Raw genomic sequence first — 12,500 nt, 5'->3', positions numbered from 1 at the left:
TGAGTACCGGATATAGTGTGTGAAGATGTATGTTTCTTCATCTTAGAACATCGTGGTGGCTGTGTCTCAGGAGGTAGAGGCTGTGTCTCAGGAGGTAGAGGCTGTGTCTCAGGAGGTAGAGGCTGTGTCTCAGGAGGTAGAGGCTGTGTCTCAGGAGGTAGAGGCTGTGTCTCAGGAGGTAGAGGCTGTGTCTCAGGAGGTAGAGGCTGTGTCTCAGGAGGTAGAGGCTGTGGCTCAGGAGGTAGAGGCTGTGTCTCAGGAGGTAGAGGCTGTGTCTCAGGAGGTAGAGGCTGTGTCTCAGGAGGTAGAGGCTGTGGCTCAGGAGGTAGAGGCTGTGGCTCAGGAGGTAGAGGCTGTGTCTCAGGAGGTAGAGGCTGTGTCTCAGGAGGTAGAGGCTGTGTCTCAGGAGGTAGAGGCTGTGTCTCAGGAGGTAGAGGCTGTGGCTCAGGAGGTAGAGGCTGTGGCTCAGGAGGTAGAGGCTGTGTCTCAGGAGGTAGAGGCTGTGGCTCAGGAGGTAGAGGCTGTGTCTCAGGAGGTAGAGGCTGTGTCTCAGGAGGTAGAGGCTGTGTCTCAGGAGGTAGAGGCTGTGTCTCAGGAGGTAGAGGCTGTGGCTCAGGAGGTAGAGGCTGTGTCTCAGGAGGTAGAGGCTGTGTCTCAGGAGGTAGAGGCTGTGTCTCAGGAGGTAGAGGCTGTGTCTCAGGAGGTAGAGGCTGTGGCTCAGGAGGTAGAGGCTGTGGCTCAGGAGGTAGAGGCTGTGTCTCAGGAGGTAGAGGCTGTGGCTCAGGAGGTAGAGGCTGTGTCTCAGGAGGTAGAGGCTGTGTCTCAGGAGGTAGAGGCTGTGGCTCAGGAGGTAGAGGCTGTGTCTCAGGAGGTAGAGGCTGTGGCTCAGGAGGTAGAGGCTGTGGCTCAGGATGTAGAGGCTGTGGCTCAGGAGGTAGAGCCGGCGTCTGATGATCACAAGGTTGGCGGTTTGTTCCCCGGCTGGCCACATGTCGAGCTCTGTGGTGGGGACCGGGCTGGACAGCCTAGAGGTGGTGGCAGAACAGAGGATGGGGAAAAAACTGGCGGCCATGCTGGCCAATCCCTCCCACCCGATGTACTGCGAGCTGGCGGGGATGAGGAGCAAGTTCAGCCACAGATTTGTTCTCCCCCGTCAAAGTACAAAAAGATTTGGACAGTCCTTTGTTCCAGCTGCACTCCGACTCTACAACCAGGCCCTGCAGGGTGGGGGAGACCTGGAGCTGGAACTTTTGGAACTTTTTACTTATTGAGCCTGCACTGTTTTATGTATTTTATTGAATGTTTTCTGTTTTCTGTATTGAATGTTTTCTGCCCTAACTGAGCTGTTTGACAACAAAATTTCCCCATTGGGGACAATAAAGGTTTTCAATCAATCACTGAACCCCAAATTGCTCCCGACGAGTGGGCCGGCGCCATTGTTGGGTGAATGAGAGGCATAATAATAAGTGCACTCTATTTAATGTAGGGAACTCACAAACCTTCCATAACAAGGCCTTAACTGTCCCTCCTGAGACCTCTCCACCTCCTCTACCCCCCCTGAGCAGTTTCTCTACTGTAAATCATTTTTTAAAAATCTTCCTTTTTCTAGCATTATGACTGGCAACGGCCCCTGGCCTGGTCATAGATTACTTTGTCTTGCGAAGGCTGATGGCCAGATGTTTCACTTACTTAGACAAACGTACTTGTTGTAAGCAGCTTTGGATAAAGGCGTCTGCTAAATGCCAAAAATGTAAATGTGAAGGCCTTGTACAGTGGTGTGTATTGTGTATATACTACTGTATTGTGTATAGACTACTGTATTGTGTATAGATAACCCTAACCCTAACCCTGTATAGTATGCTACTGTAACTTGAAACTTGACCCAATTTGAACTGAAGGCTCCTAGACAAATGAGTTAGCAATTATAGCTGCACTTACTTTTATGTACTGTAGTTGCTATACTAAGTCTAAATGATTTCTCTTCCTCCTCCTCCTCCTCCTCCTCCTCCTCCTCCACCTCCTCTTCCTCCTCCTCCTCCTCCTCTTCCTCCTCCTCCTCCTCTTCCTCCTCCTCCTCCCCCTCCTGCTCCTCCTCCTCTTCCTCCTCCTCTTCCTCCTCCTCCTCCTCCTCTTCCTCCTCCTCCTCCTCCTCCTCTTCCTCCTCCTCCTCCTCCTCCTCCTCCTCCTCTTCCTCCTCCTGCCCAGACGCGGAGGCTGACCAAGGTGGAGCGCCAGAGGTTCAGTGAGGAGGTGGAGATGCTGAAGGGACTCCAGCACCCCAACATCGTCCGCTTCTACAACTCCTGGAAGTCCACCGTCAAAGGCCACAAGTGCATCCTCCTGGTCACCGAGCTCATGACCTCCGGCACGCTGAAGACGTGAGTACTGTACAGAGTCAGTTAAGAGTCAGTTAAGAGTCTGTTAAGAGTCAGTTAGAGTCAGTTAAGAGTCTGTTAGAGTCAGTTATAATCAGTTATAGTCAGTTAAGAGTCTGTTAGAGTCTGTTAGAGTCTGTTAGAGTCGGTTAGAGTCAGTTATAATCAGTTATAGTCAGTTAAGAGTCTGTTAGAGTCTGTTAGAGTCAGTTAGAGTCAGTTAAGAGTCTGTTAGAGTCAGTTATAATCAGTTATAGTCAGTTAAGAGTCTGTTAGAGTCTGTTAGAGTCTGTTAGAGTCAGTTATAGTCAGTTAAGAGTCTGTTAGAGTCTGTTAGAATCTGTTAGAGTCTGTTAGAGTCAGTTAGAGTCTGTTAGAGTCTGTTATAGTCAGTTAAGAGTCAGTTAGAGTCAGTTAGAGTCTGTTATAGTCAGTTAGAGTCAGTTAGAGTTTGTTAGAGTCAGTTAGAGTCTGTTAGAATCTGTTAGACTCTGTTATACTCTGTTAGAGTCAGTTAAGAGTCTGTTAGAATCTGTTATAGTCAGTTAAGAGTCTGTTAGAGTCTGTTAGAGTCAGTTATAGTCAGTTAAGAGTCTGTTAGAATCTGTTAGACTCTGTTAGACTCTGTTAGAGTCAGTTAAGAGTCTGTTAGAATCTGTTATAGTCAGTTAAGAGTCTGTTAGAGTCTGTTAGAGTCAGTTAGAGTCTGTTAAGAGTCTGTTAGAATCTGTTAGAGTCAGTTATAGTCAGTTAAGAGTCTGTTAGAGTCAGTTAGAGTCTGTTAAGAGTATGTTAGAATCTGTTAGAGTCTGATAGAGTCTGTTAAGAGTCTGTTAGAATCTGTTAGAGTCTGTTAGAGTCAGTTATAGTCAGGTATAGTCAGGTATAGTCAGTTAGAGTCAGAATGGGGGAAGTGTGTCTGTCCAGACCTTTGACTACTGGTACTGTATGTGTATTATAGATGTGTGTGTTCTAGACGTGTGTATTATAGATGTGTGTGTTCTAGACGTGTGTATTATAGATGTGTGTGTTCTAGACGTGTGCGTTCTAGATGTGTGCATTCTAGATGTGTGCGTTCTAGACGTGTGTGTTATAGATGTTCCTCTGGGCAGGTATAGTCAGTTATACTGGTACTGTATGTGTGTTATACTAGATGTGTGTGTTCTGGACGTGTGTATTATACTAGATGTGTGCGTTCTAGACGTGTGTATTATACTAGATGTGTGCGTTCCAGACGTGTGTATTATAGATGTGTGCGTTCCAGACGTGTGTGTTATAGATGTGTGCGTTCCAGACGTGTGTGTTATAGATGTGTGCGTTCCAGACGTGTGTGTTATAGATGTTCCTCTGGCCAGGTACCTGAAGAGGTTCAAGGAGATGAAGCTGAAGCTGCTGCAGCGTTGGAGCCACCAGATCCTGAAGGGCCTCCACTTCCTGCACACGCGCACGCCGCCCATCATCCACCGCGACCTCAAGTGCGACAACATCTTCATCACCGGGCCCACCGGCTCTGTCAAGATAGGAGACCTGGGATTGGCCACGCTCAAGAGCGCCTCCTTCGCCAAGAGCGTCATCGGTGAGTTCTTCTCTTGACGGGGCCCTCCCTCCGCCCTCCCTCTAGAACTACAACCACGGGGCGCTTAGGTGGCGTAGCGGGTTAAGCGCTGACCATGTAACCGCAGCGTCCCCGGTTCGATTCCGGCCGGGGACATATCCTGCATGTCATCCCTCCTCTCTCTCTCACCCATCCTTCCTGTCTAAATCTTCACTGTATCTGTCAAATAAAATGAAAAATATGAGTGGGACTGCCCCACTCAGAAAAAATCACTTAAAAAAAGAACTACAACCAGCACTCGAGATGAGGGGGGATGGGACCCCCCCTGAAATAAAAACGGTCAAAATCATCCCCCTTCTAAAACTGCCATCCCCCCTTTCCGTCCCTTATGTCATTTTATCAATGAACGTGGTATTATTACTGTTTTGTGCATATTGAGTAAAATACTGTGGGCGAGGAGGGGACACGCACACATGCAATGACATTTTTACCAAGTCACTGACGCTGAAGTCACTGACGCTGTGGGGATGCTAAAACTGTCCCCATATGATAAAATCCACCATCCCCCCTGATTTTCTTTTACAACTTGAGTACTGACTAGAACAATAACGTGTTCATTAACGTTCATATTTATGCGTTGAGAATTGTCAACGTAGCAGTCCAGGCCTCTGGCAAATGCTGCTGTACAGTTATCATAGACAAATAAACACACACTCACACACACGCACACGCACACGCACACACGCACGCACGCACGCACACACACACACACACACACACACACACACACACACAGGGTGACCTTGATCTGTACAGTAAATAGAACCGGTGTGTGTGTGTGTGTGTGTGTGTGTCTGTGTGTCTGTGTGTGTGTGTATGCGTGCGTGTGCGTGTGTTTATTTGTCCGTCTATCTGTTGATGTTGATACTTCCACCCTGCATGGCGGCTGTTCGTCACCGTGACGACAGCATCAGCGTCCTACGTAGTCTCTCAGTCTGCCTCAGGGCTCGTCCAATCACCTCAGACTCCTCAGTGGAATAATATGCCTGATAAGACATGTTATTTATTGATAAGACATTCATGACTGAATAATTCACACAAGTCACTCGACAGTCAGACTGTCTAGCCCCTCCTCATCACAGATGCGGACAGGAAATGCCTGTGATTGGTTTGGACCTTACCTGAGGGCATGACTGTTACCTATGTATAATTATACAACAGTTAGTTCCGACCAAGTAATTTGATTGGACAAGAGGCATTCCATGAGTGCTGATATACAGTATAACAGCACTGGGACTTTTAACTATATGTATCACTCCGCCGCACAGATGTTCTACTAAATGACCGTTAATTAGACTACATTGTTTGTGTTCAGGTTACTAGGCAACAGTCCATTTGAAGTTCAGTTGCGGAACTATTTTTTGTTTATTTTTATGATTAAATAAACAAACAAATCATAATCTGTTGTTGCTTATTACTGTTAACTAATACATCGCGCTGTAGAACTGTTGTATAAAAGCAATATCACACTCGAGGTCGTGCTGCGGCCTCGTACCTACGACCGAATCACAGCCATGCTGATATTCAGTATAACACACTCCCTCTCATGTGATATGGAAGAGCTGTACAACACACGCTGTCTCAGGAAGGCCTCCAAGATCTCCAGAGACCCAACCCACCCTGGGTACGAACACTTTACCCGGCTGCCCTCGAAAAGGCGGTACAGGACCATGGCCGCAAGGACAAACAGACTGAAGAACAGCTTCTACCCCAGGGCCATCCAGGCCCTGAACACAGCAAAGACCTAGGTTCTGGGCCCTGGACAGTCTGGACGGATTGATGGCAGCTGCTGGACTGAAAAAAAAAATCAGGTGTAGTGCTGAGGCACAAATATGTACATTTCTAGCCTGCAAACTGCGACACTTCAAATTAATGTGCAATAACACTATGTGCAATATGACAACCCTAGTCGTCTATCTGTACAGTATAGTATAGTGGATAGTGTACATAGCCTTTATTTATGTAAACCAGCTCCTTCCCTTCTTGTGTTTTTTTAGTTTTTTTTTCTTTCCTAGCACCGGGGGAGCCACCCCTCCTAAATTTCGTTGTTTGGTACCTGTACTATAGCAATGACAATAAAGATCATTCATTCATTCATATTGCTTAAATATCCCTGTCTTCCCTGTGTCTGGACTTTTTTGAGGACTTGACTATCAGACGTCTGGTCTGTTGTGCTTGTAAACTGTCCTCCTTTTGCGAAAGAGAATTAAACACCTTTCTATACAATCTGAAGAGAACAGGCTGCCTTGTTCTATTTTTCCATTTAGATACTTCAATAATTCTACTACACCGGTGGAGGGAGAAATCGGAGGACGGGGCTCATTGTAACGGGACGGAAATGAGGAACGGGATCAAACCTGTGCACGCGTGGGGTGTTTGATACCTTTCCTCATCCCGTTCCGTTGCATTAAAATGAGCCCCGTCCTCCGATTTATAATTTAATAATTTTGCCATTTAGCAGACGCTTTTATCCAAAGCGACTTACAATTACTAATTACAGGGACATTCCCCCTGGAGTAACTGAGGGCTAAGTGCCTTACTCAAGGGCACTAGTAGTGGTGTGGCTTCAGGCGGGATTTGAACTCACAACCTTCCGATCACAAGTCCAACTCACTATCCACTAGACCACCACTACCCCACTACCCCACCACCACTACCCCTTTCTACCTCCAGCAGCCTCCCCCCTGTTTTTTCCCCGTCAATAACGGCCTCTCCTGTGAGTCAGCGGCCACATTCCCTTGTTCCAGACAGTATGTGTGTGTGTGTGTGTGTGTGTGTGTGTGTGTGTGTGTGTGTGTGTGTGTGTGTGTGTGTGTGTGTGTGTATGGGAGTGATTTGTGTGCCTGGTTAACAGTCTCGTAAATTAACAGCCGACTCAGCCCAGTTCTGCTGCCAGAAACCTTTCCATACCAAGATTATATATGTTCATTATGACGTCATAATGATGATTATATGATTATAGGATTATTAGAATGTTTAGAATGTTCTCTGTGGGCAGCGTCCCTCCCCCCCCCCCCCCACCCCCAGACCTCAATTCAGAGTTAGAGAGAGAGAGAGAGAGAGAGAGAGAGAGAGAGAGAGAGAGAGAGAGAGAGAGAGAGAGAGAGAGAGAGAGAGAGAGAGAAAAGAAAAGAAAAGAGAGAGAGGGCGGGGGGGATGAAAGAGAGAAAGAAAAAGAGAGAAAGAAAAAGAGAGAAAGAGAGAGAGAGAAAGAGAGAGAGAGAAAGAGAGGGTGGGGAGATGAAAGAGAGAGAGAGAGTCACAGAAGAGAGAGATGGGGGGATGAAAGAAAAATAGTCACTGATACAGTCTCCAGAGTTAGAGACTAAAAGAGAGAAGAAGAAAAAAGAGAGAGAGAGAGAGAGAGAGAGACAGAGAGAGAGAGAGAGAAAGAGGGGGGAGGATGAAAGAGAGAGAGATTGACTGATTCAGTCCAGAGTCTGAGTCAGGGCTGGCTGTGTTGTTCCTCTAGAGCAGGGGTCGGCAATAGGCGGCCCGCGGGCCATTGCTGGCCCATCACCAATAATATTTGGCCCAGCAGAATATTTGGAGAATCCACTCTTTTTTTTTTTTTTTTTTACAATATCCGACCGACAGTCCCACATAAAGCGCCTATAATGTCCGAATAGAGAATCTACCTCCACCTGAATAATGCTTATTGTACTTTTATCCATGTTGAGAGTGAATGACACAGGGACAGACAATCAGGCAGTGGGGTGCACCGAAGCGCGCTGACGCTGAACCCCTCATAGTGAATCATAAGTAGGTGGACAACGTGTAGTGCTGAAATAGCCGTGTGTGGTTTGAAAAAAATAACACCAGCTCAGTAAATAATTCAAAGGTAATGTTTACGTATATGTGACTGCAACACACATATGAACAGTAACAAAGCAAATTCAGTTTAATATTCTGAAAAACATTGACAACAAAATCGGTGAAAAAAAGAAAAGAAAGAAAAGTAATCCGCTTATGCGAGGGGTGGTGGTGCATAGGCCTATGCTCCTGAAACGACAGAGCAAACCCGCTATTAGGGATAATAATTACAATGAGCCATTCATTCAAAATATACAAAATACAATTAGGTTATTAAATACAATAACGACAGGCTTGGTACTCACTTAATGTGAAAAGTGGCATCTCCCATCGGTCAGTATTTGCTTGATATCTGGTTATATGGACGTCACTTTAATCCGCAGGCAGTTCTCAAGTTTTTTTTTGCATCAATCGATTCCTCTCGTGCGTCTTTATCACATTCATTGAGGAAAAGGACGACTCGCATGTATAGAAAGGGAACATTGTGAGCACGGAAGATGTGAGTCTCACAACGGCTTTGCGTTGATGAAACCAGGTAGGATGAACATTATAGTTCGCTGTCCATTCCTCTTTAAATGCCCTGTTTTCACCGTCAACTTTCCTCTTTACACCTTTGGAGAGTGACATGATGTTTCTCTTGCTAGTTAGCAGGTTAAATGTTTAGCTAACTTCACCCGGCAGGCAAACAACCAATCCAATAATAATGTGACCTTGTCTGGGAGGAGGGGGGAATCATTCAGAATGAAAGTATGTTAAATAATTATTAGAATAAGCTAGGCTGCGCTACATCGTCAGTCCACACATTTATTATTCAAAACTATGGAAAAGGGTGAAACTACGTTTCAACGTTGTTGAGAATCACAACACAAACTTGCTAGTCAAGCCAAAATACTGCAACGTAATGGATTGGACTGCTACCTAGTTAACTACAACACTACTTTACATTGTTACCTAGTTAACTACAACACTACTTTACATTGTTACCTAGTTAACTACAACACTACTTTACATTGTTACCTAGTTAACTACAACACTACTTTACATTGTTACCTAGTTAACTACAACACTACTTTACATTGTTACCTAGTTAACTAGAACACTACTTTACATTGTTACCTAGTTAACTAGAACACTACTTTACATTGTTACCTAGTTAACTACAACACTACTTTACATTGTTACCTAGTTAACTACAACACTACTTTACATTGTTACCTAGTTAACTACAACACTACTTTACATTGTTACCTAGTTAACTAGAACACTACTTTACATTGTTACCTAGTTAACTACAACACTACTTTACATTGTTACCTAGTTAACTACAACACTACTTTACATTGTTAGCAGGCTCACAAAACAAGCTGTGTTAGTTGACTAGCGATGTGTACATTTTTCGAAAGAAAAGTCAAAGCATTAGAATGTGTCACATTTTTTAACAATCAATTACTTATGAATGAATTAATGGAATGAATGAATGGTCTTTATTGTCATTGCTACAGTACAGGTACCAAACAACGAAATTTAGGAGGGGTGGCTCCCCTGGTGTTAGGAAAAAAATAAAAAAAAAAAATAAAAAAAATCGGGCCCGCCATCTAGTGGCTCAAAAAATGTTTGGCCCGAGGCCAAACCTAATTGCCGACCCCTGCTCTAGAGGTTAGAGGTGATTCAGTGAACTAGGCCACTTTTGGACTGAAATCTTTCCCTTGTGTTGTTATTACAGTGTAGAAGTTATTCTACGTAACGTGTATAATAACCACTTATTGTGTTACTATACTGCACTGTTATTACACTGTTATTACACAGTCATAGGAACAGTGTATGGTAAAGTGTTACCAGGGGAGGCTGGTGGAAGGTAGAAATCGGAGGACGGGCTCATTGTAATGTCTATGTTTGATACTGCATATCGGCGACAAACCAATCAAAATGTTCAGACTTTTCTTTCGAAATACGGAACTATGTTTCAACGTCGCTGAGAATCGCAACACAACACTCGCTAGTCAAGCCACTGCAGCGCAAGTAATACCCACTGCTACCTAGTCAGTGGTGTGCCGTCAGGGCCAGCAAGGCCTTCTCTGCTGGCCTAAACATCATCAGAATATACATTTTATTTTAATATATTTTTTCCACAAATATGTATTAATGATTCCCCATAGTCTATTCTCTTCATTTCATAGCTTTCCTCTTGGTTGCGCTGCTTCCAGTCTCCGATTGAGATTTGGAGGGCTGGCCTTTATGTTAGAGCTTTTATCCAATCAAAATGTGTTGCCAGGGGGCTCCAAAATCTACCCGCCTGCACAATAAAGCGTGCCGCGAATACGACCTGTAACTTAACGTTGAACGAGAAAACCTGTGGCGTTCCTAGTGGAAACCTACGTAGATTTCGAGTTGGCGAGCAAAAGCAACAACGGCGCCTGCTGTAAGGCTCAATGATTGATTGATTGAAAACCTTTATTGTCCCCAATGGGGAAATGTTGTTGTCAACCAGCTCAGTTAGGGCAGAAAACATTCAATACAGAAAACAGAAAACATTCAATAAAATACATAAAACAGTGCAGGCTCAATAAGTAAAAAGTTCCAAAAGTTCCAGCTCCAGGTCTCCCCCACCCTGCAGGGCCTGGTTGTAGAGTCGGAGTGCAGCTGGAACAAAGGACTGTCCAAATATTTTTGTACTTTGACGGGGGAGAACAAATCTGTGGCTGAACTTGCTCCTCATCCCCGCCAGCTCGCAGTACATCGGGTGGGAGGGATTGGCCAGCATGGCCGCCAGTTTTTTCCCCATCCTCTGTTCTGCCACCACCTCTAGGCTGTCCAGCCCGGTCCCCACCACAGAGCTGGCCTTCTTCACCAGTTTGTTTAGCTTCGCAGCATCCCTGGCACAGATGTTCCAATGATGTCAGCACCCAGCACGTCTTTTGATTGGATACGCACTATTGATACGCACTATTGATATTCACTATTGAGATGCGTAACTATGCCGGTAGATGCAAGACTTTTGAACACCTGAGTGGATTTACAGCTCAACGAACAAGCGCGCAGGAAAACGGATGATCGATAATACTGATCGATTGTGTCCTGTTTTTGGGTAAACAATAACTTTCATTTAGGGGACACGATGAAAGCGCCGAGTCCACAAACAGAGGAAACTACGTTGAGCTTCTTTCTTTTCTTGTTGAAAACAACCCAGATTTACATTACCACCTGTCCACAAACAAAGTGTTTACTGGGACGTCAGGCAAAATACAAAACGACCAGATTTTTGCTATTGCTGAAGTGATGGGAGAAGAGATCAAAATGGAGATTAAAAAGGCACCCTTTGTCGCTATTATGGTGGACGAGACGACAGACGTGGGTAATGTAGCGATCTTAAAGATGTTAGTTTAACACTCTTCATTGTAAATGCGGATTTATTGATTAAAAATGCTTCGGAAATATTAATATAACTCTGTCTGACTATGTTAAGGTGATGCAACGCCCGGTTATACTGTGTTTCTGTCTAGTTTCTAGAGCCATGGCGTCATAACGATGGTATTAAGAGGTAGAATAATTCAGGTAGGAATGTGTCGGACATCACTGAAGGCCTAGGTGTGAAATGCACCGCCCGCCACTGTACCTAGTTAACTATATAACACTACTTTACATTGTTAGAAGGCTCACAAAACAAGCTGTGTTAGACGGCTAGCGTTGCGTCGTTGATTTTCAACAACGCGGAAACGTATTCGCTTTTTTCCGAAAGAAAAGTCTGAACGTTACATCAGATCCCGATATGCGGACCAAGCATTCGAACGTGACACATATTCCCTCCCACCCCCTGTCAGATTCAAATCTAGAGAATGCAAAACTTTGTAACCAGGAGACTGAGACTTATCAAATCATTAAGAGTATTTATTTAGTTCTTGCAAGAAGGAGCGATTGTCCGGCCAACAGAAATGGGGTTCTCAGTACAATGGTTCAACTGGGGCCGTCCCAGTTGATCACATTTAAAGGTGGGCGGTTTCAGTGGGCGGTTTGTCCTGGGGTTGGCCATGGTAGGTTCAACAGTTGGTCCAAATAGACATAATAACTGTCCCAGAGTGAGAAGGAACATGACTTCTTCTCCTCCGAAGCCCCTCTGCTTATCAGTAGTCGTAAAACGCTTTTATCCAAAGCGCTTTACAACGGCCTCTCGTTCACCCATTCACACACACATTCCAGTGGTGTAGTGTAGTTTTTTCTAGTGGGTATACTGTGATTTTCCCCTCCCAGCCTCATATCGTTCATTTCGCCATAAAAATAAATCTGCGCTGCCTGTCTAACGTTATATATATATATATATATATATATATATATATATATATATATATATATATATATATATATATATAAATTACATGTTATAAGGCTGATCTGTGCATGATAGTGCTGCATTTTGGCATATTTCATGTCGCATCTCCTACTGTTGATGGTACGCTATAGTCAGTCGCAATGATGGTCCAAAAGTCAAGTGCTTCGTAACACAAACGGGGTGAATTTTATGAATGAAAGTGAAAGTTCTGTCACAAAACGCCGTTACGTATCCTCACATATTTTTAAGTGGGTATATGGAAATCCTTGGCCTTTCCTAGTGGGTATACGGCGTAGTCCTGCGTATCACGTAGACTACACCACTGACACATTCACACACCAATGGTGGCAAGCTACCATGCAAGGCGCCGGCC

General features: G+C 44.7%; 1 protein-coding gene across 1 annotated transcript in view; it reads left to right on the top strand.

Annotated features, from left to right (window-relative positions):
* The window catches only part of wnk4b (WNK lysine deficient protein kinase 4b), a gene marked incomplete at its 5' end in the record, with an annotated part of 75,342 nt that overhangs the window by 35,684 nt on the left and 27,158 nt on the right, over window positions 1-12,500 (top strand). Inside the window, 2 exon segments of the mRNA XM_080523529.1 lie at window positions 2,206-2,378; window positions 3,731-3,951. Coding sequence (XP_080379655.1) covers window positions 2,206-2,378; window positions 3,731-3,951 — 394 coding nt within the window.

This window comes from Nansenia antarctica (assembly GCF_963989245.1).
Source record: "Nansenia antarctica genome assembly, chromosome: 2".
In the NCBI taxonomy this organism is placed as follows: domain Eukaryota; kingdom Metazoa; phylum Chordata; class Actinopteri; order Argentiniformes; family Microstomatidae; genus Nansenia; species Nansenia antarctica.
Note: the sequence above shows the minus strand (reverse complement) of the source record. Positions and strands in the feature narration are given on the sequence as shown.